General features: G+C 43.0%; 1 protein-coding gene across 1 annotated transcript in view; it reads left to right on the plus strand.

Moving 5' to 3' along the window:
- LOC121577757 (coiled-coil domain-containing protein 3) overlaps window positions 1–12,690 on the plus strand; it is a 45,740-nt gene extending 33,050 nt beyond the window's left edge. The window contains exon 3 of the mRNA XM_041891628.1: window positions 10,206–12,690. Coding sequence (XP_041747562.1) covers window positions 10,206–10,490 — 285 coding nt within the window. The 3' untranslated portion in view covers window positions 10,491–12,690. The remainder of the gene's footprint in view (window positions 1–10,205) is intronic.
- The last annotated feature ends 14,636 nt before the right edge of the window (window positions 12,691–27,326 follow it).

A 27,326-nucleotide genomic window follows, 5' to 3' on the forward strand; every position in this document is an offset into this window, starting at 1 on the left:
AGTATGAACTAGAGGAGACAATGGCCTGTGCTTAAAAGTTGTTTTATTGTATTCCAGATCAACAATTAACATTAATAAACCACACTGGAGAACAATTGAGGCAAATATAACAGAAAGTAACACATTAAATGGTGATGCAGGATGGCAGCAGCCACCACATTTCTTTGAATTTACAAAATAAAAATCTAGAGTCCTATCAGATGACAGTGCATTTACATCAATGTTTCACTTGGCTCCATGTGGAAGCATTAGGATCAGAGCAGGAAATCCATGCTTTAGGAGATGACATGCATTGGATCTCACCTGGGGCTGATTTAAGGCTGTGGCTGATGTACATTTACGCTTCTCCCAGGAAACACCCCAACCTCGCAGAACTCTCTGTTTGGTTTTAGCTCTGTTTATAGGGGCTGTTTGGACTCAGTCTGTTACTTAGGGCCAAAGGGGGCACCTCATCTACCACTCTGAGCACATATGTAAAGCACAAGCTGGTTTCCATGCATCTTTCTCCCAACCACTTTCATATCCTTAGGCTGCTCACAGGAGAGATTTGATAGACCCCTATCAGATTTGTTTCTGTTTAAGTTACATGTTTTCTATTTTCCCTTCTCTTTGCTTCTCTGACTTAGTTCTCTGGCCACTGGCACCCTTGCTGCTAACGGAAAAATTTATCGATCCTCTTGCGGCTCCCTCATAATAAAAGCCCGGAATCCGCTGAAAGACATATGAGCTGTTGGTACTGCTGGTCAGGCCAATGAACGCTACGTTCCACAACTCCTGGCCTTTAGAAGAAGCCCCTGTACATGGGGTTCCAGCACTTATCAAAAACAGCAGGACTAAAAATCACACAGAATATAACAAATGTTTTCAAACTCTCTCAGAGAGGAAAGAGATTAATTAAAGAAATGCTCCGGAACTTTGGCGACTACAAATTTCTTTTTTTACCTTACGCTTTGGCCTGGAATTATACATTCATAATCTATGGGAAGAATTACTGTTTTACCTCAATTAGCCATGTATTCCCTAGTTTGAATGCGACTGTTTTTCTGGAAGCTGTGCTGCGCCATTTTCTCAAAATGTTCCCCCACGTGGGCCACCCCCCTAGCAATTTGAGTTCTACAAATGAGCTTCAGCCCCTCACCATTTGAGTGACAGCTAGCAAGATGCATACACAGCAGAGAGAGCGAGAGCGAGAGAGAGAGACAGAGAGCAATGACGGGGTGCACATACAGTGAGCTCCATCATTCATTGGACAGTGACCATTTTTTGTTATTTTGGTTCTGTACTCTTGCACTTTGAGTTTGAAAGGATACAATGACAATGAGGGTGAAGTGCAGACTGTCAGCTTTAATTTGAGGGTATTTTCATACATATCGGATGAACCGTTTAGAAATGACAGCACCTTTTGTACATGGACCCCCCATTTTAAGGTACTACAAGTATTTGTTAAATTGGCTTCACAGATGTGTGTCGTTAGGCAGGTGTATTAATTTGTGTCGTTAGTGAATGCAGGAGAGCTGTTGCTGAATAGTATTGATTCTAGACTTTGCTATTGCCTTTGGAGGTTGTTGTTGGGGTGTGACAACATGAGGAAGACAGCAGTGTCAATGCAAATTAAGCTGGCCGTCATAAGGCTCAGAAATGAAAATCAATCAATCAGGAACATTGCAAAAACCCTGGCCATGCCCAAGTCAACAGTTTGGTTCATCATTAACAACAACAAAAAAAAATGAACTCAATTATGTCAAAAGACCCGGTACACCAAGGAAGACGACTGTAGTGGATGACCGGAGAATACTCTCTATGGTGAAGAAAACCCCCTTGACAACAGCCCAACAGATCAAAAACACTCTCCTGGATGCAGGTGTAGATGTGTCAAAGTCTACTATACGTAGAAGACTACACCAGCAGGACTACAGAGGGTACACTACAAGATGCAAACCACTGATAAGCCTGAAGAACAGAAAGGCGAGATTACAGTTTGCTAAAAAGCACCTAAAAGAGCCCCAAGAGTTCTGGAAAAAAAGTATTGTGGACAGATAAGACAAAGATTAACATGTACCAGAGGGGATGGAAAGAGGAAAGTGTGGAGAAAAAAAAGAAATGCCCATGATCCAAAGCATACCACCTCATCCGTGAAACATGGTGGAGGGGGTGTTATGGCTTGGGCCTGTATGGCTGCCAGTGGAACAGGCTCACTTGTCTTCATCGATGATGTGACTGCAGACAGAAGTAGAACAATGAATGAAAGTCTACAGAAATATTTTATCTGCTCAGATAAAACCAAATGCCTCCAAACTCATTGGACGGCACTTCATCATGCAACAAGACAATGACCCTAAACATACTGCTAGAGCAACGAAGGGGTTTTTGATGGCCAAAAAGTGGAAAATCCTTGACTGGCCCAGTCAATCACTGGATCTGAATCCAATTGAACATGCATTTTACATGCTGAAGAGGAGACTGAAGGCAATAAGTCCCCGAAACAAGCAGGAACTGAAGATGGCTGCAGTACAGGCCTGGCAGAGCATCACCAGGGAAGATACCCAGCGTCTGGTGAAGTCGATGCATTGCAGACTTCAAGCAGTCATTGCATGCAAAGGATATGCGACCAAATATACTTTGAATACTTTATTCTACATTATGTTAAACTGTCCAATGTTTTTTGATGACCGAAAATGGGGGGGGACCATGTACAAAAGCTTCTATAATTTCTAAACGGTTCATCCGATATGTATGAAAATACTCTTAAATTAAAGCTGACAGTCTGCACTTCACCCTCATTGTCATTGTATCATTTCAAACTCAAAGTGCTAGAGTACAGAACCAAAATAACAAAACAATGGTCACTGTCCAATGAATTATGGAGCTCACTGTATCTGCACAGGTAACGTAGTATGTAATTTTCATGGACCACTTTTGGCTCATGAGCGCTACTTTCAGAACTACTGTCGAACTTTATAGACTCTTTTATGAAATCTCATGTGCAAGCATTGCCATCATATGTGAAAGACTCTATAGACTTCATAAACAAGATCTCACCAATAACGGGATTAACAGAATACTGTATTTTGGTCACATTGGATGTCGAGAGTCTATATACCAGCATTCGCCATACGGGGGGGCTGGCAGCCGTAGCTCACTATGTGAGAGCCCTAGATACTAACAAATACCCACCAACAAACTTCATTCTAGAGCTGGCTGAATATGTTTTTACATATAACTATTTCAGGTTTGATGATGAATACTGCCTCCAAACGAATGGAACATTGATGGGCTCCACATTCGCCCCGAGCTATGCTAACCTTTATGTGGGTAATTTTGAAGAATGTTTTGTTAACAATGAAAACGAAAATCCATTTTTGAATAAAGTCCTGAAGTGGTATCGATATATTGACACAACTTTTTGCATATGGGGAGGAACGGGAGAAGGGCTGTCAGACTTTATGGCATTACTCAATGACATTGACCCCAATCTCAAATTCACTATTGAATGTGACACTAAACGTGTTCATTACCTCGATATGTGGATTGAGAAATCAAATGGAACCCTGTTTACAACTCTGTATTGAAAAGAAACGGACAGAAATACTCTATTACAGGGGGACAGCTTCCACCCTGAGCCATTCAAAAGAGGACTTCCAAGAAGCCCGTTTTTCAGACTGTGCCATATATGCCACTCCACAGAGGACTATCTACAAAAAGCAGCAGAGATGCGCAATAGGTTTCTAAGAAGAGGCTACTCTCCACACTAGCTGAACTGCTACAAAAAAGACCCACTAGCGCTAAAGAACACTCTGTAATGTTCCCCACCACATATACTTTGAACCCGCACAAAGTGGGAGATGCTGTCAAGAAACACTGGCATGTTTTATCATTGGACCCAGCTTTGCCAGCTGAATTTAAGAATCCACCACTTATTGTACAGTGCATTCGGAAAGTATCCAGACCCCTTGACCTTTTCCACATTTTGTTACGTTACAGCCTTATTCTAAAATTTATTAAATTGTTAGTTTTTCTCATCAATCTACACACAATACCCCATAATGACAAAGCAAAAACTGGTTTTTCAAAATTTCTGCAAATGTATTAAACATAAAAAACTGAAATATCACATTTAAATAAGTATTCAGACCCTTTACTCAGTACTTTGTTGAAGCACCTTTGGCAGCGATTACAGCCTTGAGTCTTCTTGAGTATGACGCTACAAGCTTGGCACACCTGTATTTGGGGAGTTTCTCCCATTCTCCTCTGCAGATCCTCACAAGCTCTGTCAGGTTGGATGGGGAGCTTCGCTGCACAGCTAATTTCAGGTCTCTCCAGAGATCGGGTTCAAGTCCGAGCTCTGGCTGGGCCATTCAAGGACATTTAGAGACTTGTCCCGAAGCCACTCATGCGTTGTCTTGGCTGTGTGCTTAGGGTCGTTGTCCTGTGGAAAGGTGAGCCTTTGCCCCAGTCTGAGGTCCTAAGAGCTCTGGAGCAGGTTTTCATCTTTGATCTTTCTGTACTTTGCTCCGTTGATCTTGATCCTGACTAGTCTCCCAGTCCCTGCCGCTGAAACACAGTCCCACAGCATGATGATGCCACCATCATGCTTCATTGTAGGGATGGTGCCAGGTTTCCTCCAGACCTGACGCTTGGCATTCAGGCCAAAGAGTTCCATCTTGGTTTCATCAGACCAGAGAATCTGAGAGTCCTTTAGGTGCCTTTTGGCAAACTCCAAGCAGGCTGTCATGTGCCTTTTACTGAGGAGTGGCTTCCGTCTGGCCACTCTACCATAAAGGCCTGATTGGTGGAGTGCTGCAGAGATGGTTGTCCTTCTGGAAGGTTCTCCCATCTCTACAGAGGAACTCTGGAGCACTGTCAGAGTGACCATCAGGTTCTTGGTCACCTCCCTGACCAAGGCCCTTCTCCCCCGATTGCTCAGTTTGGCCAGGCGGCCAGCTCTAGGAAGAGTCTTGGTGGTTCCAAACTTCTTCCATTTAAGAATGATGGAGGCCACTGTGTTCTTGGGGACCTTCAATGCTGCAGAAATGTTTGGGTACCCTTTCCCAGATCTGACATGCACTGACATGCATTGTCAACTGTGGGGCCTTTCCAAATCATGTCCACTCAATTGAATTTACCACAGGTGGACTCCAATCAAGTTGTAGAAACATCTCAAGGATGATCAATGGAAATAGTATGCACCTGAGGTCAATTTCGAGTCTCATAGCAAAGGGTCTGAATACTTATGTAAATAAGATATTTATGTTTTTATAAACCTGTTTTCACTTTGTCATTATTGGGAATTTTGTGTAGATTGATGAGGGAAAAAAACAATTTAATCCATTTTAGAATAAGGCTGTAATGGAAAAAGTCAAGGAGTCTGAATACTTTCTGAATGCGCTGTATATAGGAGAGGTCGCAATTTATGCGATAAACTGGACCATGCCAACTGCCAGCCACAAAAGAAAATGAGCCAGACTATCTTTCGCCCTCTTCCTAATGGTAGCTATAAACGCAGAGGTTGCGCACAGTGCAACAATATGATAATAATAATAATAATATGCCATTTAGCAGACGCTTTTATCCAAAGCGACTTAGTCATGTGTGCATAAATATTTACGTATTGGGTAGTCCCGGGGATCGAACCCACTACCCTGGCGTTACAAGCGCCATGCTCTACCAATTGAGCTACAGAGGAATGTTTCTGTCACCCACATACAGGAAAACGGTTCCAAATAAATTACATTATTACTTGCTCCACCACCCATGTTATCTACATGATTAAATGTCCATGTGGGCTGTATTATGTAGGTAAAACCTTTCGTTCTCTCAAACAGAGAATTAGTGAACATAAAAGGTCAATCAGGAGAAACGACAAGGATTAATTATCCAGTCGCAGTACATTTCAATGAACAAAAACATGACATTTTGACCTTTTAGATTTTGTGGCTTAGAGAAAGTTAAGATACCAGACAGGGGAGGTGATATAAATAAGCAAAAGAGAATGTATTTGGATTTTCACCCTCCAGACATTATTTCCTAATGGTCTTAATGATGAAATGCCTATGCATGTTATGTTGTAAATGTGAACATTAATTAATGCCACCATTTTTCTTGCGCTGTACCCAATGATTTACGAAAACTTGCTTGATGGGCCGATGTCCTCATTGTGGTTTTACAGACGTGTTTAATACGTTTTATGTACAGACTTCATTAGAATATTTATAAAATGCACATTGTTATATTTGGTAACACTTACTTATTTTCCCTCGACTCCAACCCCATTTGATGCATTGAATGGATGTGGGTGGCGCTATGTCTACATAAGGGTGCTAATAAAAAAAACTCATAAAAGCTGTGACGAAGGCCTTGAGGCCGATACGAAAAGCTTAATAAAGAGCAGTGATACCAGCAAGAGCAGTGTGCGGGTTTCTTCTTTTTTCTCATCTTATTCAACTATTACCATGCACCTGCAAAAACGATAGCTCAGATGTGCAAGTGCCTTTTGAATTTTAGAACTAATGGCTAAAAACTATACAAAAGTACCGGAGAATCTCTTTAAATACAAGTAGACTTCACTATTGGTCTTAGATGATTTAACACTATCAACAAACATGATAGGTTACTCCCCTCAGTACTACCACTGTTAACTGATGACACATGTTATCATTCTGAATAAATTACCTTGTGTTTATCGTTAATCATTAAAGTTGTGAGTCATGTGTTTTGAATGAAGGGAATATTCTTTATTTGGCTTGATAATGTATGGCAGTTGGCTAATATGTTCACCTACAACTTGGCTGTAGACATTTCTCACTTGTTCTCTTTGAGATGTACTTTATCTCATACCAACCTGATATTTTTTTTTAACTAAATTAAAAACACATGGACAGTAAATTAGCAGATATCTTTCCTCCTCAATCTCAGTGTATTCGCTTTCAAAGGATTAGGTCTAATTTATGACAGATGATAAAGGTGAAAAATTATTAGAATCTGTCTCAGACTTTCCATCACTGAAGTGGAACAGTTTCTAGATTTTTGTTTTTCTATCTCTATTGTTTGGCACAGAATAAATTGTGTGTGGATAACAGCTGGTGCACAATATCTAAGGAAGTCTCGAGGTTTTGCTCGCCAGAGGTAGAGTATCTCATGATAAGCTGTAGACCACATTACCTACCAAGAGAGTTTTCATCTATATTCTTCGTGGCTGTTTATTTACCACCACAAACCGATGCTGGCACTAAGACTGCACTCAATGAACTGTATACGGCCATAAGCAAACAGGAAAACGCTCATCCAGAGGCGGCGCACCTAGTGGCCGGGGACTTTAATGCAGGGAAACTTGAATCCGTTTTACCTCATTTCTACCAGCATGTGCAACCAGAGGGAAAAAAACTCTAGACCACCTTTACTCCACACAAAAAGACGCATACAAAGCTCTCCCTCGCCCTCCATTTGGCAAATCTGACCATAATTATATCCTCCTGATTCCTGGTTACAAGCAAAATCTAAACCAGGAAACACCAGTGACTCGGTCAATAAAAAAGTGGTCAGATGAAGCAGATGCTAAGCTACAGGACTGTTTTGCTAGCACAGACTGGAATATGTTCCGGGATTCTTCCTATGGCATTGAGGAGTACACCACATCAGTCACTTGCTTCATCAATAAGTGCATCGATGACGTCGTCCCCACAGTGACTGTACGTACATACCCCACCCAGAAGCCATGGATTACAGGCAACATCTGCACTGAGCTACAGGGTAGAGCTGCCGCTTTCAAGGAGCAGGACTCTAACCCGGAAGCTTATAAGAAATCCCGCTATGCCCTCTGACGAACCATCAAACAGGCAAAGCATCAATACAGGACTAAGATCCAATTGTACTACACTGGCTCCGACGCTCGTTGGATGTGGCAGGGCTTGCAAACTATTACAGACTACAAAGGAAAGCACAGCCGCGAGCTGCCCAGTGACACGAGCCTACCAGACGAGCTAAATTACTTCTATGCTCGTTTCGAGGCAAGTAACACTGAAACATGCATGACAGCATCAGCTGTTCCGGACGACTGTGTGATCAAGCTCCCCGTAGCTGATGTGAGTAAGACCTTTAAACAGGTCAACATTCACAAGGCCGCAGGGCCAGACGGATTACCAGGACGTGTACTCCAAGCATGCACTGACCAACTGGCAAGTGTCTTCACTGACATATTCAACCTCTCCCTGTCTGAGTCTGTAATACCAACATGTTTCAAGCAGACCACCATAGTCCCTGTGCCCAAGAACACTAAGGTAACCTGCCTAAATGACTACCGACCCGTAGCACTCACGTCTGTAGCCATGAAGTGCTTTGAAAGGCTGGTCATGGCTCACATCAACACCATTATCCCAGAAACCCTAGACCCACTTCAATTTGCATACCACCCCAACAGATCCTCAGAGGATGCAATCTCTGTTGCGCTCCACACTGCCCTTTCACACCTGGACAAAAGGAACACCTATGTGAGAATGATACTCATTGACTACATCTGTTCAACACCATAGTGCCCTCAAAGCTCATCAATTCGCTAAGGACCCTGGGACTAAACACCTCCCTCTGCAACTGGATCCTGGACATCCTGACGGGCCGCCCCCAGGTGGTAAGGGTAGGTAACAACACATCCGCCACGCGGATCCTCAACACAGGGGCCCCTCAGGGGTGCGTTCTCAGTACCCTCCTGTACTCCCTCTTCACTCATGACTTCATGGCCAGGCACGACTCCAACACCATCATGAAATTTGCCGATGACACAACAGTGGTAGGCCTGATCACCGACAACGACGAGACAGCCTATAGGGAGGAGGTCAGAGATCTGGCCGTGTGGTGCAAGGACAACAACCTCTCCCTCAATGTGATCAAGACAAAGGAGATGATTGTGGACTACAGGAAAAAGAAGAGGACCGAGCATGCCCCCATTCTCATCGACAGGGCTGTAGTGGAGCAGGTTGAGAGCTTCAAGTTTCTTGGTGTCCACATCACCAACAAACTAACATGGTCCAAGCACACCAAGACAGTCGTGAAGAGGGCACGACAAAACCTATTCCCCCTAAGGAGACTGAAAAGATTTGGCATGGGTCCTCAGATCCTTAAAAGGTTCTACAGCTGCACCATCGAGAGCATTCTGACTGGTTGCATCACTGCCTGGTATGGCAACTGCTCGGCCTCCGACCGCAAGGCACTACAGACGGTAGTGCGTACGGCCCAGTACATCACTGGGGCCAAGCTTCCTGTCATCCTGGACCTCTATACCAGGCGGTGTCAGAGGAAGGCCCTAAAGAATGTCAAAGACTCCAGCCACCCTCGTCATAGACTGTTCTTTCTGCTACTGCACGGCAAGCTGTACCGGAGCGCCAAGTCTAGGTCCAAGAGGCTTCTAAACAGCCTCTAGCCCCAAGCCATAAGACTCCTGAACATCTAATCAAATGGCTACCCAGACTATTTGCATTGCCCCCCCCCACCCCCTTTTACGCTGCTGCTACTCTCTGTTTATTATCTATGCATAGTCACTTTAATAACTCTACCTACATGTACATATTACCTCAATTACCTCGACTAACCGGTGCCCCCGCACATTGACTCGGTACCGGTACCCCCTGTATATAGCATTGCTATTGTTATTTTTACTGCTGCTCTTTAATTATTTTTTACTTTTATTTCGTATTATTTTATATTGTATTTTTTTATGTGATTTTGTTTAAATATTCTTTCTTAAAACTGCATTGTTGGTTAAGGGCTTGTAAGTAATTATTTCACTGTATGGTCTACACCTGTTGTATTCGACGCATGTGACAAATTATTTTTATTTTTATTTGATATTACCATTTTAGCATATCCCCCTACAAGGCAAGCATTTGTTTTCTTAAATGTGTTTCAAAGAAAGGAGATGATAATCTTTGCCTTTTGAAGTAAATTTCCAAACATTAAGACTGTATCAGGAACTTGAGTAACCAGAGGATCCAAAGATTCAGGACTGAATTAGTGTAACAATTTGGTTGGGGTTTGTGCAATGGATCAAAGGTCTAAAACAATAATGGGAGCAACATGCTAAACAACAGCCTGAGACTTTATTCTCTGAACTCACACATCATCTGAATCAATTATGTAGCAATGATCAACTTCAATCTGGTAAATTAGCATATCACTCACATCCTGTTGACTGACTTCCTGCTTCCTGTCTCTTCCAGCTGCTGTGCTCGACGGTGCAGAAGGCCCTGTTTGAGGAGGAGGAGCATGTGAAGACTCTCTCCCAAAAGGTGCGTTCTCTGGAGAAGGCCAACAGCCACCTGCGGGACAAGGTGAAGAACATGAAGCGCCTGCTACGCCAGGCCAAACGAGACACCAAGGACCAGCAGACCCTCCCACTGAAAGAGCTGCACAACCCCGAGCCCCCCCACCCACACCAAGACACCACAAAGGACCAGAAAAGACCCGCCCTCAAAAAGATCCTCACCAATACGCTAAAAAACTGAGCCCAAACCCGCCCCTACCACCACCACCTGTTGCACTGCAGACATGGACAGGCTTTATAAAAGGACATAAGGACTGTATAGAATGTGACATCAGGAGAAGGAGAAGTAGGCTAAAGACAGGTACTGTATGTAATAGTGTATGTATGTAATGTCAAAAGTTATGGAGATAGAGGAATTGCATACCCTTAGTGTGATGCAACTAATGACACCTCTGTTGCAAGAAAGTCCATTCAGCAAATCAGAAATGTTTTGTATGCTGAAAAAAACAACGATGGAGGTTTCTTATTATTTTTCCCTTCGATAATATAATACTATAGAATAGCCTTCATAATTTCTAAATATAAATCCAGTCATTTCACACACATATACTCTGTATGGATCTATAAGGAATGCCTACACTACAATATGATAAGCATTTCTTGTCATTGCATTCACATTGTGTCACTCTGTTCTTACCACAGGAAGAGTAGCAGGACAATTTGAGGAGAATGTTGTCTTGGATCAAATGTGATTTCCACACACAGGCTGAGACAGCACTCATGCTTCATTATGACTCACTGGTTATAGACGGGTTGTTTGTTTAGCAACAAAACTGACGCTTGCGCAACTATGGGGCAAAACAGACAGGGTTGGCTTAGATTGTTGACAACATGTAAGCTGTATTTAGTCTCCAAATGTTTATTGAAAATATAAATACATTTGCAAAATGAGCACTTCTCTCAAATACGTCGTTACACTTTTCGGGTAGCTAGCTAGTGAATTTTTTCCATATTGGCATTGACATGATATCAGTGAAAACACCTCAAAACAAGATATGGTATCAAGAACAACATAAAACTAGCTGAAACGAGCCAGCAACGAATCACAACATGGCATCTTCTTGTCATTGTTGCTAGCTATCTGATCGTTCAGAATCATAACAAAGCACGGCTTCTGGCCACATAGATGCGCACTCATAATTTCCATGACGTTGTCAGCCAACCAGTCTATACAACTGCTTTGTTACAAAAATGCATGCTGGGGGATATGGTCATCACAAAGTCTCATCCCACCGGGCCTTACTAACCCTCTATCTCATCCAAACCTTGCTCCCATATCCCCCCTTTTATAGGTCCCCTCATCTCAATACCATAGAGTAGAGGTCAGTGCTGCCTCTGTGAAGCCTTATCCTCCTTTGAGGATATAATATTGAAAAAATAAAAAACATTCAGATAAATAAGGTGAGGCTTTTGACCTATGCTGACAGGTCAAAGTCTCACTCTGTAATTTTTACACACCTCTCACACCCCAAACATGCCCAGGCAAAATACTCTGCCTTCCTGCTGGCAGGGTTTTCCCCAGAGTGGAGTTCGATGCCAGTCACCATCCCAGGTAAGATGCTACCATGGTAGTGGGAAAGTCAAGGCAAGGCCTGCAGGTGTGCTGCCAATACCATGCCAAGGACCTCACACTGCTGCCCTGAAGATGCTGAACCCAAAACAGTCATACTGGTTAAGAACATCTGCAAAATTACTTGAGTGTTACATGTAAAAGGTTACATTCTGTCCTTAACAACTGATGTTGGATCACCTCCACAGAGTACAGGAAGTTTGATTTAATGACTACACAGACGATAGACAACACAGATGCTAAACTCTTAATACTGTATCTATGGCTCTGATAAGCTCTCCCTTCCCTTCCCTCCCCAGTCCCAACCATAACCATTACATACTAAACAACAAGAGCTGCCTTGGACCAGTTAGGACAGAGTCTACGGAACCGTCTCTTTTAACACAGCACACCCAACACTGTCACTGCACTTACAGGAAATCAATCATCAAGCCCTGGAACTGTTAACACAGGGGTAGTGTATGGTTGGCCGTAGGAACAGGGAAACACACTTCTCATGGCATATTAAATAATATTAATATGATTTTTAAAAGCACGCTCTTATCAGCAAGGATATCTAGGGGTTTTAAATTCTGTTGAAATCTAGCCATTTCTCATTTTACCAGTTATATGGGTATTATTAACCAATAATAACTTTATCTCAAGGGCTTCCAGGTTTATTGTTTATTTTTTTATGATTCCAGCTTTTTGTTGGTGGTTTCATACAGTTCGATTGAGTGAAAATGTAGTTTTTATATTTGAAACAGGGTGCTGAGCACTCAATAAATACAACCACTAGCCAATGAGGTGTAATGTGGTACAGTAAAATATTTTTCTGTGTCAGAACTGAGAGGCGTCCCTAGTCTCCTATTATATGTGTTGTACTTGGCTTTTATGTTTGTCCTCTTCAAACAATAAGCATTTGGTTATATATATATATATATATATTATATATTCATGTATGATAGCAAATAATGAAAAAAATTTAAATGTGTATTGCCATCTTGCAGATTTTCAATAGTATGAGCTTGTAGTTTTATTATTAGCGAAAATGTTGTGATTGACTTCCAGGGATCCATATCTAGCATCGCAAAGATCAACACTGTTCATTCCCTAAATCTGATCCTTGCCACATACAGTATCTCATTAAAGACCAGTACTGATTAGCAACAACCAGGTCACTGCATCCCGATCGAACAAGATTATCATAATCGAGCAAAGTAATTAAATCCAATGTCTGCAAGACATCAACATTTTGCACACTTCAGACACATTGAGGCTCTTACGATATGGCAGGTGTTGTACACTATATATACAAAAGTATGTGGACACCCCTTCAGATTAGTGGATTCAGCTATTTCAGCCACATCCGTTGCGGACAGTTGTATAAAATCGAGCACACAGCCATGCTATCTCCATAGACAAACATTGGCAGTATAATGGCCTTACTGAATAGCTCAGTAACTTTCAATGTGGCACTGTCATAGGATGCCACCTTTCCAACAAGTCAGTTCATCAAATTTCTGCCCTGCTAGAGCTGCCTCGGTCAACTGTAAGTGCTGTTATTGTGAAGGGGAAACATCTAGGAGCAACAATGGCTCAGCCGCAAGGTGGTAGGACACAGAAGCTCACAGAATTGGACCGCCGAGTGCTGAAGCGCGTAGAGCGTAAAAATCGTCTGTCCATGGTTGCAACACTCTCTACCGAGTTCCAAACTGCCTCTGGAAGCAACTTCAGCACAAGAACTGTTCGTCAGTTTCCATGGCTGAGCAGCCGCACACAAGCCTAAGATCCCCATGCGCATTGCCAAGCGTCAGCTGGAGTGATGAATCAGGCTTCACCATTTGGCAGTCCGATGGACGAATCTGGGTTTGGCGGATGCCAGGAGAACGCTACCTGCCCCAATGCATAGTGCCAACTGTAAAGTTGGCCGTTTTTAATGGTTTGGGTTAGGCCCCTTAGTTCCAGTGATGGGAAATCTTAACTCTACAGCATACAATGACATTCTAGACGATTCTGTGCTTCCAACTTTGTGGCAACACTTTGGGGAAGGCCCTTTCCTGTTTCAGCATGACAGTGCCCCCGTAAACAAAGCTAGGTCCATACAGAAAATGTCTGCTTGTATATTTAGTAGTGAATCCGCCGATAGGAACATCGCTGAAAGACATCCAATGGCTCTATCGAACAAGGACAACCATATCAATACACCGGAAGCCGCCATAGGGTGTATCATTCAGCACGCGAAGACCTGCCTTCCTCCTGGGCAATTATGTGTGAAACACATCTCACTGTCCTATAAATGCCACAGACATGATGAAAACAAGCCCAGATTCCCCCAGGGTGAAATTCCCCTTTAACGTCAGCTAGCTAACTGACCTAGCGAGCAGTGGCGGTAGGCACAGTTTTAAGATGAGGGATGACGTATTTTAAATTATATTTTTAACATTTCTATTACAGCATATTGGATGACTGTCATTCACCCGGCTCAATGTAACATCGATAGGTTTAGGTTACTACATGATACTCCAATTCTCCCTATACCCATCATGAAGTTGCTACAACCTAGCCTACAAATGAAAGTTTACAACGTAGGTGCAAAGGTTGAGAGAAATTTGAGTAATCAAGGTGACAGACAGTGATACATTTAATACCGCCTTGCACACTCTTGCCAGCATCTAGCTGATCTAGGTTGTAGTCATTAGTCCAACAGTTGCAAACAAGAGTTGCTATTGGACAAATTCAGGTATGTTTATCCCAGTTTCGTTCTGTTTGCTTCCGTTTAAGAAATGTTTTTCAACAGAATCTGCGAAATGAATACATCCCTGATCACACGCAAACACAGAACTAGCAGCCACATATACTGTAAACAGTACCTTTCCAAGCCAGACCTTCATACCATAACCGCTAACCGCTACACACAGCCTACATCATTGTCAACATAGCTACTAGAACTAACACGTTAGTAAACTCGCTACAATCAAAAATGTACCTTGACTTGGAAGAGTTCCAGTGTTGGATAGCCATAGCCAGCTAGCTAACATAGCATCCCTCTCTGTTTGAACCGGGTGTTTGAGTGGGCTAAACTAGCTAGCTAGGTGCATTTGCTAGCTGTGAACGTGAAAGCAAATAAACAACTAAATATGTGACTCGTTTCAGGAAACTAGGCGTATGCCGCACGTCACTACTTCACAGGAGAGGCATTTGAACATAACATGAGCTGCTCAGTATGTGTTGGTAATCCTTTCTAACGTGGCTTTTTTGAAGGATATCATGCAAAAGTGTTGCTAATGCTCTCCACTTTCTGGAGGACGATCGTGCCATGCTGACTCCCTCTGACTCTGAAAATGAATCAGACGATGAGGAAATCCCTGATTTAGGTAAAAACATTTTCATTGAAACAGACATTGTAGAGTCTTCTGAAACGGTGATCAACAGTGTTGATCGAGTTTTTAAATCAGTGGAATGCCCGGTGGAAGCAGAGTTTGACAGCTAAGGAGATGGAGAAAATTCTGGCGTTTGATTGCAATTATGCACACAGATGGCTGTTGTATAAAACACCTGTCTCCGGACTACATCTTCAAACTAAGGGCAACCATGGCATCCGTGACAGAGAGGGAGAATCGTTCATCCATGCATATAGGTAAGAGAGTCTAGCTAGCTACATTTTCAGATATTATACATTTCTAATTTTGTCAGAAAGTCGCTTTCATTGCAAGTTAAAGCGTACTGTTAGCTAGCTAGCTAACGTTAGCTGGCTGGCTCGCTGGCTAACTTTACGTGTATGATCTGTGTAGTAATATTTGTATCTCAGAAAGCTATTTATATTGCTAGTTATAGCCTAATGTTAGCCAGCTAGAGAATTGGGAGTATGTCCAACCAGCCTCACAACCGCAGACCTCGTGTAACTACGCCAGTCCAGGACCACCACATCCAGCATCTTTACCTGCGGGATCGTCTGAGACCAGCCACCCGGACAGCTGATGAAACTGAGGACTAATTCTGTCTGTAATAAAGCCCTTTTGTGGGGAAAAACTCATTCTGATTGACTGGGCCTTTCTCCGCAGAGGGTCATGTGAAATCCATAGATTAGGGCCTAATGAATATATTTCAATTGACTGATTTCCTTATATGAACTGTAACTCAGTAAAATCGTTGAAATTGTTGCATGTTGCGTTTATATTTTTGCTCACAATATATAGTGAAAGAACTAGATATATAATCTACAGATTATCACCTCCTGTTCCCAGAGAGCTATATAGGACAGGGCTGATATACAGATATGATAACGCAGTCAGCCAAAGAGCTTTCAGCACAGAGATGAAGTGAAGTTCCATGTTAGACTGAGGCATGAAAGCAGTCTCATCCCTCTCCACCCCCGCCACTTGGAGTAGATTTGTGGTGTACACTATACCTTAGAACTAGACTGGAGGATCAGTGAATCCATGGGATTTCCTGGAGCCATTGGTAAACAGTTGAGGAGAATTTGTTTGGGATTTAGAATTCCAAGGGGTGCCATATTGACACCAAAGGTTACTAAATGATTACATGCATATTGTCATGGAATGTTTGGTGCCAACGAGGATAGTTTGCCAAACTCTTTTTATCTATGGCTCTGGTATTTCAACATAGATGTGTACAACCAAATGTTAGAGCTATCACTGGGAGAACTTAGTTGCAAAGAGAGCATGCAGAACAGACAAGATGTTTCCTCTGTTCTGCTCTGTGACGGCTTGTGATAGATTCCTTCTGGCATTTATGGGGTCTTCAATGTGATACAAATTGAATAAATCATGATCTCTTCTGCATGAATACAAAGGAGGATTCTAAACAGATTTGGACCTTTTCCTCAAGAACCTTTTGTACAGAGTTGGGTATAGTGACGGAGGAAGGATCATTTCCAATCTGGAATAATCTTGGCAGACCGTTTTCTATAAAAACGCTCAACACGATTTCCAGGAGAGAACTGAACCCAATCTCTTCCATATGGGGCTGTTTCATAAAAGAGAGGGAAAATGGGAGCAAAACTCAGAAATGACCACATTGAAAACACATTTTACAGTGTGTAAGCCTCTTCCAGTGGTGAAAAGGGAGACATATCACAGAGAATATGAGCGTGGGGGACTTTTACGAGCCCTTTCTCTCTGTTTGGGGCCTCTGGCGGGCCTTGGTTGACCTCCGAAAGGGGAGACAGTTACAGAATATAACTCTCCCCATTTCTCCCCTCCTCTCTCTCTCTCAAAGCACTACATTAGATGGTTTTGGAATATGTCATAGCCCTGTGGAAGTGGGCCAAAGATGATATACATGTACATACGCTGCCTTTTCAACATAAAACCCTCTCGCACCGGCAAGCTACAAAACAGATGTCAGACAATATGGCCGCATTTGTGGTGGTCCTCCCTGGCGCATTCAGCCTAATTATAGACCTGGTTTATTTATCTTATTTTATTTATGTGTTTTGGGATTTTGTTGTTTTTATGTCTCTTCGTAAACTTTTTCATTCAATTTAAATGTTGGAGTAGTCTGATTGCTGGTATAATAGACGGTAAGGGGATTTTCTGTCAGACTTCTCTTGAAAATAGAGCATTAATTATCTATGTAAAATAGTTAGGCTGGGTTTCAATCTAATCTCGGGTTATAGGCATTGCGGTTTTCAAAGACATTTTCCCATTCATGGTAAACGCTGTATATGTTGGCTCAATCAGAAATTACCTTTACAAGCTGCAATGCCTATAGCCCATGATCGGATTGAATCCTGGCATAATTTCATGCAATATACAATTCCATACACATACAGTTCGTGAGAACCTCATTAGGTTCTCAAACCATCATTGTATCACTTCTATGTATATTTTTCAATCTCTGTCTCTCCCTCTCTCCTGTTTCCTCCTGTCATCTGTCTCAGCACTCTACCTTGTGTTATTAGACAGTTGAGAAAAACAAATGATTGAAGAAAGTGAGATGGCACCCTGTTCCCTATAAAGTGCACTACTTTCGACCAGAGCACTATGGGTCCCCGTATGATACATGTTTCATTGTGTAATGGTGGAACCTGTGATACATCACCTCCTGAAGATATTATATGAATCGCTTTGCAACAGTGCACAGTTTGGAGGTGTCAGTTGTTGTATACAGAAATGCCAATGAAGCATCATTGGTTTGAATCTACTCAAATGTACATTATGGAACCCTAACCCTGACAAGCTCAGCTCAGATTTGAAGTGTATACATGCCTTTGTCTGTATCCTAGTGCTTCTACAGCTGAGTGCGTTTCAGCTAGGACTAGGTGATTTCCATCATTGCTTGTCTATGTCTTTTTCAATAAGGAGCAGGGAAATGTGTATTTTCCTCTGGTCAAAAGTAGTGCACTATAAAGGGAATAGTGTGCTATTTGGGATGTAGATATGGAGATATTATACAGAGTAATTATTTTGTTGGCAAATACAGATAGTGTCTAGTTAATAAGATTCCTCTCAACTCGCTCAACCAACTCCCTCCCCCCCAAAAAGAAATTCTGACAATTACATAGAATCCTTTTAATGGCTTCTAAATTCTGCTAAGTGGTTTAAAAGCTGGTGGGTGTTGTTGATAAAACGGACTGTCTAGTTAATAGGAGGAATTGTGATATTGAAGCACTGAAGGAAACACCAGGTCTGCATCCCAAATGGCACCCTTTTCCCTATGTAGTGCACTCATTTTGAACAGTGACCATAAGGCTCTGGTCAAAAGTAGTGCACTATGTAGGGAATAGCGGGCCATTTGGGACATAAACCAACTCTTCTACACCATGAAGTTCAAAGTGCATTACCTCATATAAAATGCTCTTTGCTCCATCAGGCATCCGTATGTACAATCTTACTTACTGGTTATGTCATACATTATAAAGTATATTAACTCAATATAATAAGGATTTTATTCATCCAACCTAAGAGACATCTACCATGTGAACATGAACAGTCTCTGGTCTAGGTCACATCTGCTTCTGTTGGTAATTACTCAAATATGTACCATAGGAGCCAACACTTCCTTTTATGCACAGGAATTCCAGTTCCTTTATGTTTTTAATCACTCACCCTACAATAAAACCCCAGAAGAAATGCACTTGGTGTCAGTCTCTGGCATGCCAGTGTGATTTTCCAACATTCCTTCAGGAGCACTGGCAAGCAGCTTGTACAGCTCCAAAGTTGTATGATACATGTTTAATTGTTTAATGGTGGAACCTGTGATACATCACCTCCTGAAGATATTATATGAATCGCTTTGCATCAGTGCACAGTTTGGAGGTGTCAGTTGTTGTATACAGAAATGCCAATGAAGCATCATTGGTTTGAATCTACTCAAATGTATATTATGGTAACCCTAACCCTGACAAGCTCAGCTCAGATTTGAAGTACATGCATGCCTTTATATCTTAGTGCTTCTCCAGCTGAGTGCGTTTCAGCTAGGACTAGGTGATTTCCATCATTGCTTGTCTATGTCTGTTTCAATAAGGAGCAGGGAAGTGTGTATTTATCTTCTGAGGCTGCTGTCGTTCCTCTAGTTCTCTGTCAGACGATGATTACAATACCAGGCCTCCTAAAACCTGCCTCATATGCAGTCCCCCAAAAGGAGAAGAAAAAAACAATACCCATCAGGCCGAGACAAAAGCTGCTCTGACGTGAGCTGTATCTCTCTATACAGAGTAGGATACTGGTGCTCTCTCCTGACTAAACGACTCAGACAGTGCAGACAGTTACAGTGCCTTCGCATGAGGATATCACACACACACACAGAGAAACACACGCTCACATCTGGGATAGTCATTGAAAACTCTGACAAAGTACATACCCTCAAAGTTTGCCGATGACACACACACCAGTCTCATACACACAGTCTCAAACACATTGGTGTTGGTATGCTCAGCACACATCAGTAAAATACACTGTTATGGTTATTGGCATGGAGGGAGGGAGCAGCACATGTCAGCTCAGTTCTGCAGAGGAAAATGACTCATGCCAGTTGTTTTTTCAGTGCTCATCCCTTCCCGTTTTAAATAACACCTGCCGGATTACCACCCAAAAGGCCTACAGTATATACAGTCAGCATCGGGAATGTTTACACTACAGATGTAGGATCTTAATTTTAGCAAGTTTGCTATAGCAGGAAAGTAATCCTGCCGCAAGAGGAAATTTAAATTATTATGTGGATTGTAATTAATTGACATTTCTCATAAGGGAAAATCAAGTCTGAAAATTCAAAGTGGAAATTACAAACTTCAGAATCCTTGTTAAAATTCAAATACACTACAAATGTAAAATGTCCTGCATTGCAGGAACATTCTCCTGCAACAAGGTGATCAAATTAAGATCCTACATCTGTATTGATCAGATTCTGCTTGGATTGTATATTTGTTTTTGTGTATGTTGTTCTGTATTGTGAAGGTTTACTGTATGTACAGCATATGTGAAATTCCTTGCTTTCCTTTGCTTTCCCTGCTTCCCTTGCTTTCCTAGGCTCTACATTTAGCCTTGCTATTAAGAGTTAATTTATGCTAAACTACGGAGGAGCACCACAATGAATTGATTGCAAAGAAAAGCAGGGGAGAAGGAGCTGGAACCAGGTGGGGGAAGTTCATGTAACCATGGAGGGAAATGTGCAATATTTTCACTGGCTCTGACATCAAGCTGTACAAACAGAAGGATCCTGGGTATTTTTAACAGACAAAGAAACACGGCGGCCAATAAGAAGTAGACTTCAGCGTTACATTCAGTGGATGCTCGCCTGAGTAATGTAGCTAGTTGATCACAAACAGCATATAAGAATGTGTGAGGCTTTTGTCCACCATATGTGCATGCATGCGTGTGTCTGTCTGTGTGTCAGTGTATCTGTATGTGTGTGTGTCAGTGTGTCTATGTGTTCTTTGGACTTTGACTAAACTGTACACCTTCAGGCTCCCAGTCCTCTCTCCTGTAGACAATAAAAGCAGTGCACTGCCAAGGAAAGCTAAGCTGGCTGCATGTTAAATGGTGAGCTGCAGGCAGAGCTAACCACAACACTCTCCTAATGAAGGGATGGTCCAGTGCCAGGTCACAGCAGCTCTCTGTCAGGAAGAGGAGACAGAGAGAGTTATGCTTTTTACACAGATGACTGGTCTGTAATGTGAATGTGGTTATTTTACATCTCAGCATATTATTGGATGTTGAAGATATTGAGCAGTTGTTATATACAGACATGCCAATGAAAAATCATTGGTTTGAATAATCACATTATTCCTCTAACAGGTGTTTAGAGGCGATGGCCGCACCCACTATACTTTTTTTGCATAATACAAAAATCACTATCAAAATCTGTCTGTTTAAGCTAGAGATATAGTTTTTTGCAAGTTCACATGTGGAGGTTTTTCACCTATGAAATTGCAAATGTGATTTTCACGTGTAATTGTTTTTCACACGTGAAACCACAATTCCACATGTGAAACTGCAATTCTCCTCACATGTGAAAAGGTGGTGTTAACATGGTTTTGCGTGTGAAATGTAAGCTCAGCATGTTTTTTTTGTAAGAGCTCACTTTCTTGGAATCCGAGGGTCAATTTCAGAATGTGCCTATTTATAGTTTAATTTCCCCAACTGCTGTTGGGATATCGCTGCTTAGGGGGAAACTGATCGGCCTATTTCGGGATGATGTAATTCATGTAGGGCTTCAACACATCTGTGGGGAGGTGGGAGGAAGAAAGGTTCACATGCTGATATCTGTTTCTCAGCCCAGTGTCAGCCAACTGTCATTCACCCTGGCCAGGCTGGTGAGGTAATGGCAATCAGATCTCCCTGTCTGCTGGACTGTGGACTGTGAACCCGGAGGCCAGAGCAGCTTCATCCAGAGAGCCAGAGAGGAGACATGGGACTTCGACCGAACACACTGAACTCCTGACCATGTGCTCATTCCCAACCCTCCCTCGCTCCACTTCCTCCTACTCTCCCCCTTCATCCCTCCCTCATCCCCTCCCTCCCTCCCAGACCAGGTCAGCAGGTTCAGATACACAGAGAGGGAGCGAAAGAGACAGAAAGAGACAGAAAAGAGAAAGAGAGAGAATGACACAGCAAGCAAGGGAAAGAAGAGAGAGGGAGAGAAACATTGACAGAAAGAGAGAGGGAAGCAGGATGAAATCAAATCAAATTGTATTTGTCACATGAGCCGAATACAACAGGTGTAGACCTTACAGTGAAATGCTTACTTACAAGCCCTTAACCAACAATGCAATTTCAAGAAAGAATACCAAAAAAAATATCACAAAAAAATATGAAATAAAATAATATGAAATAAAAGAAAAAAATAATTAAAGAGCAGCAGTAAAAATAACAATAGCGAGGCTATATACAGGGGGTACCGGTACCGAGTCAATGTGCGGGGGCACCGGTTAGTCGAGGTAATTGAGGTAATATGTACATGTAGGTAGAGTTATTAAAGTGACGATGCGTAGATAATAAACAGAGAGTAGCAGCAGCGTAAAAGAGGGGGACAGTGCAAATAGTCTGGGTAGCCATTTGATTAGATGTTCAGGAGTCTTATGGCTTGGGGTTAGAGGCTCTTTAGAAGCCTCTTGGACCTAGACTTGGCACTCCGGTATCGCTTGCCGTGCGGTAGCAGAGAGAACAGTCTATGACTAGGGTGGCTGGAGTCTTTGACATATTTTAGGGCCTTCCTCTGACACTGCCTGGTATAGAGGTCCTGGATGGCAGGAAGCTTGTGGTCGGAGGCCGAGCAGTTGCCATACCAGGCACTGATGCAACCAGTCAGGATGCTCTCGATGCAGCTGTAGAACCTTTTGAGGATCTGAGGACCCATGCCAAATCTTTTCAGTCTCCTTAGGGGGAATAGGTTTTGTCGTGCCCTCTTGACGACTGTCTTGGTGTGTTTGGACCATGTTAGTTTGTTGGTGATGTGGACACCAAGGAACTTGAAGCTCTCAACCTGCTCCACTACAGCCCCATCGATGAGAATGGGGGAGTGCTCGGTCCTCTTCTTTTTCCTGTAGTCCACAATCATCTCCTTTGTCTTGATCACGTTGAGGGAGAGGTTGTTAACCTGGCACCACACGGCCAGGTCTCTGACCTCCTCCCTATAGGCTGTCTCGTCGTTGTTGGTGATCAGGCCTACCACTGTTGTGTCACCGGCAAACTTAATCATGGTGTTGGAGTCGTGCCTGGCCATGCAGTCATGAGTGAACAGGGAGTACAGGAGGGGACTGAGAACGCACCCCTGAGGGGCCCCGTGTTGAGGATCAGTGTGGCGGATGTGTTGTTACCTACCCTTACCAACTGGGGGCGGCCCGTCAGGAAGTCCAGGATCCAGTTGCAGAGGGAGGTGTTTAGTCCCAGGGTCCTTAGTTTAGTGATGAGCTTTGAGGGCACTATGGTGTTGAACGCTGAGCTGTAGTCAATGAATAGCATTCTCTAATAGGTGTTCCTTTTGTCCAGGTGTGAAAGGGCAGTGTGGAGCACAATAGAGATTGCAAAATCTGTGGATCTGTTGGGGCAGTATGCAAATTGGAGTGGGTCTATGGTTTCTGGGATAATGGTGTTGATATGAGCCATGACCAGCCTTTCAAAGCACTTCATGGCTACAGACGTGAGTGCTACGGGTCGGTATTCATTTAGGCAGGTTAACTTAGTGTTCTTGGGCACAGGGACTATGGTGGTCTGCTTGAAACATGTTGGTATTACAGACTCAGACAGGGAGAGGTTGAAAATGTCAATGAAGACACTTGGCAGTTGGTCAGCGCATGCTTGGAGTACACGTCCTGGTAATCCGTCTGGCCCTGCGGCCTTGTGAATGTTGACATGTTTAAAGGTCTTACTCACATCGGCTACGGAGAGTGTGATCACACAGTCGTCTGGAACAGCTGATGCTCTCATGCATGTTTCAGTGTTACTTGCCTCGAAGCGAGCATAGAAGTAATTTAGCTCGTCTGGTAGGCTCGTGTCCTGGGCATCTCGCGGCTGTACTTCCCTTTGTTGTCTGTAATACTTTGCAAGCCCTGACACATCCGACGAGCGTCGGAGCCGGTGTAGTACGATTCAATCTTAGTCCTGTATTGACTCTTTGCCTGTTTGATGGTTCGTCGGAGGGCATAGCAGGATTTCTTATAAGCTTCCGGGTTAGAGTCCCGCTCCTTGAAAGCGGCAGCTCTACCCTTTAGCTCAGTGCGGATGTTGCCTGTAATCCATGGCTTCTGGGTGGGGTATGTACGTACAGTCACTGTGGGGACAACGTCATCGATGCACTTATTGATGAAGCCAGTGACTGATGTGGTGTACTCCTCAATGCCATCGGAAGAATCCCGGAACATATTCCAGTCTGTGCTAGCAAAACAGTCCTGTAGCTTAGCATCTGCTTCATCTGACCACTTTTTTATTGACCGAGGCACTTGTGCTTCCTGCTTTAGATTTTGCTTGTAAGCAGGAATCAGGAGGATATAATTATGGTCAGATTTGCCAAATGGAGGGCGAGGGTACACGTATCTGTATGTGGAGTAAATGTGGTCTAGAGTTTTTTTCCCTCTGGTTGCACATTTAACATGCTGGTAGAAATGAGGTAAAATGGATTTAAGTTTCCCTGCATTAAAGTCCCCGGCCACTAGGAGTGCCGCCTCTGGATGACCGTTTTCCTGTTTGCTTTTGGCCGTATACAGTTCATTGAGTGCGGTCTTAGTGCCAGATTCGGTTTGTGGTGGTAAATAGACAGCTACAAAGAATATACAGTGGGGGAAAAAAGTATTTAGTCAGCCACCAATTGTGCAAGTTCTCCCACTTAAAAAGATGAGAGAGGCCTGTAATTTTCATCATAGGTACACGTCAACTATGACAGACAAATTGAGAATTGTTTTTCCAGAAAATCACATTGTAGGATTTTTAATGAATTTATTTGCAAATTATGGTGGAAAATAAGTATTTGGTCACCTACAAACAAGCAAGATTTCTGTCTCTCACAGATCTGTAACTTCTTCTTTAAGAGGCTCCTCTGTCCTCCACTCGTTACCTGTATTAATGGCACCTGTTTGAACTTGTTATCAGTATAAAAGACACCTGTCCACAACCTCAAACAGTCACACTCCAAACTCCACTATGGCAAAGACCAAAGAGCTGTCAAAGGACACCAGAAACAAAATTGTAGACCTGCACCAGGCTGGGAAGACTGAATATGCAATAGGTAAGCAGCTTGGTTTGAAGAAATCAACTGTGGGAGCAATTATTAGGAAATGGAAGACATACAGGACCACTGATAATCTCCCTCGATCTGGGGCTCCACGCAAGATCTCACCCCGTGGGGTCAAAATGATCACAAGAACGGTGAGCAGAAATCCCAGAACCACACGGGGGGACCTAGTGAATGACCTGCAGAGAGCTGGGACCAAAGTAACAAAGCCTACCATCAGTAACACACTACGCCGCCAGGGACTCAAATCCTGCAGTGCCAGACGTGTCCCCCTGCTTAAGCCAGTACATGTCCAGGCCCGTCTGAAGTTTGCTAGAGTGCATTTGAATGATCCAGAAGAGGATTGGGAGAATGTCATATTGTCAGATGAAACCAAAATATAACTTTTTGGTAAAAACTCAACTCATCGTGTTTGGAGGACAAAGAATGCTGAGTTGCATCCAAAGAACACCATACCTACTGTGAAGCATGGGGGTGGAAACATCATGCTTTGGGGCAGTTTTTCTGCAAAGGGACCAGGACGACTGATCCGTGTAAAGGAAAGAATGAATGGGGTCATGTATCGTGAGATTTTGAGTGAAAACCTCCTTCCATCAGCAAGGGCATTGAAGATGAAACGTGGCTGGGTCTTTCAGCATGACAATGATCCCAAACACACCGCCCGGGCAACGAAGGAGTGGCTTCGTAAGAAGCATTTCAAGGTCCTGGAGTGGCCTAGCCAGTCTCCAGATCTCAACCCCATAGAACATCTTTGGAGGGAGTTGAAAGTCCGTGTTGCCCAGCGACAGCCCCAAAACATCACTGCTCTAGAGGAGATCTGCATGGAGGAATGGGCCAAAATACCAGCAACAGTGTGTGAAAACCTTGTGAAGACTTACAGAAAACGTTTGACCTGTGTCATTGCCAACAAAGGGTATATAACAAAGTATTGAGAAACTTTTGTTATTGACCAAATACTTATTTTCCACCATAATTTGCAAATAAATTCATAAAAAATCCTACAAAGTGATTTTCTGGAAAAATAATTCTCATTTTGTCTGTCATAGTTGACGTGTACCTATGATGAAAATTACAGGCCTCTCTCATCTTTTTAAGTGGGAGAACTTGCACAATTGGTGGCTGACTAAATACTTTTTTCCCCCACTGTAGATGAAAACTCTCTTGGTAGATAGTGTGGTCTACAGCTTATCATGAGATACTCTACCTCTGGCGAGCAAAACCTCGAGACTTCCTTAGATTTCGTGCACCAGCTGTTGTTTAGAAATATACATAGAACGCCACCCCTTGTCTTACCAGAAGCTGCTGTTCTATCCTGCTGATACAGTGTATAACCCGCCAGCTGTATGTTATTCATGTCTTTATTCAGCCACTACTTAGTGAAACGTAAGATATTACCGTTTTTAATGTCCCGTTGGTAGGATATTCGTGCCTGTAGTTCGTCCACTTTCTTATCAAGCGATTGTAAGTTGGCCAATAGTATCGATGGCAAAGGCAGATTAGCCACTCGTCGCCGGCTCCTTACCAGGCACCCCGATCTCCTTCTGCGATATCTCCTTTTCTTTCTACTGCGAATGACGGGGATGAGGGCCCTGTCGGGTGTCTGGAGCAAATCCCTCTCGTCCTACTCATTAAAGAAAAATGATTTGTCCATTTCAAGGTTAGTTATCGCTGTTCTGATGTCCAGAAGCTCATTTCGGTCATAAGAGACGGTAGCAGCAACATTATGTACCAAATAAGTTACAAACAATGCGAAAAAACACGGTTGGTTAAGAGTCCATAATACGGCAGCCATCCCCTCCGGCGCCATTTACATTGCAGTATATATGATAGAGCCATGACCAGCCTTACATAGCAGTATATGATGGATGTCAGGAAGAGATGGCCATTACATTTGACACACTGCTCTCTGGCAAGACCTTTGGGAGGACCAGACATTCCCAGAACTTTGATTCCTTGTGACTGTCTCCTTGTAACAGACACGGAGAGGAAGCAATTCTTTAAAAAGGCCTTGTTGTCTGCCATGAAGCATCAATGTGTACACACAAACTTGTTATCCCCCGTTGCTACTGGGATAAGCATGAGTAATTCTGGATGGGACCCTAGAAAAGTGGGAGAAGTAGAGTGTAATTCAGGATTCTGGGCGGGGCACGCCCGAGTTTGGGCAGGGTACGTTGACATAAGCATCAGCACCTGGTCTTCTCCAATGTGGTCATGTCCAGTGTGAACTATAGGAACGTCTTCCATCCTGTTCAGGGACATTCTGTCATATTAATTCAT

Source organism: Coregonus clupeaformis, chromosome 12 (genome assembly GCF_020615455.1).
Source record: "Coregonus clupeaformis isolate EN_2021a chromosome 12, ASM2061545v1, whole genome shotgun sequence".
In the NCBI taxonomy this organism is placed as follows: domain Eukaryota; kingdom Metazoa; phylum Chordata; class Actinopteri; order Salmoniformes; family Salmonidae; genus Coregonus; species Coregonus clupeaformis.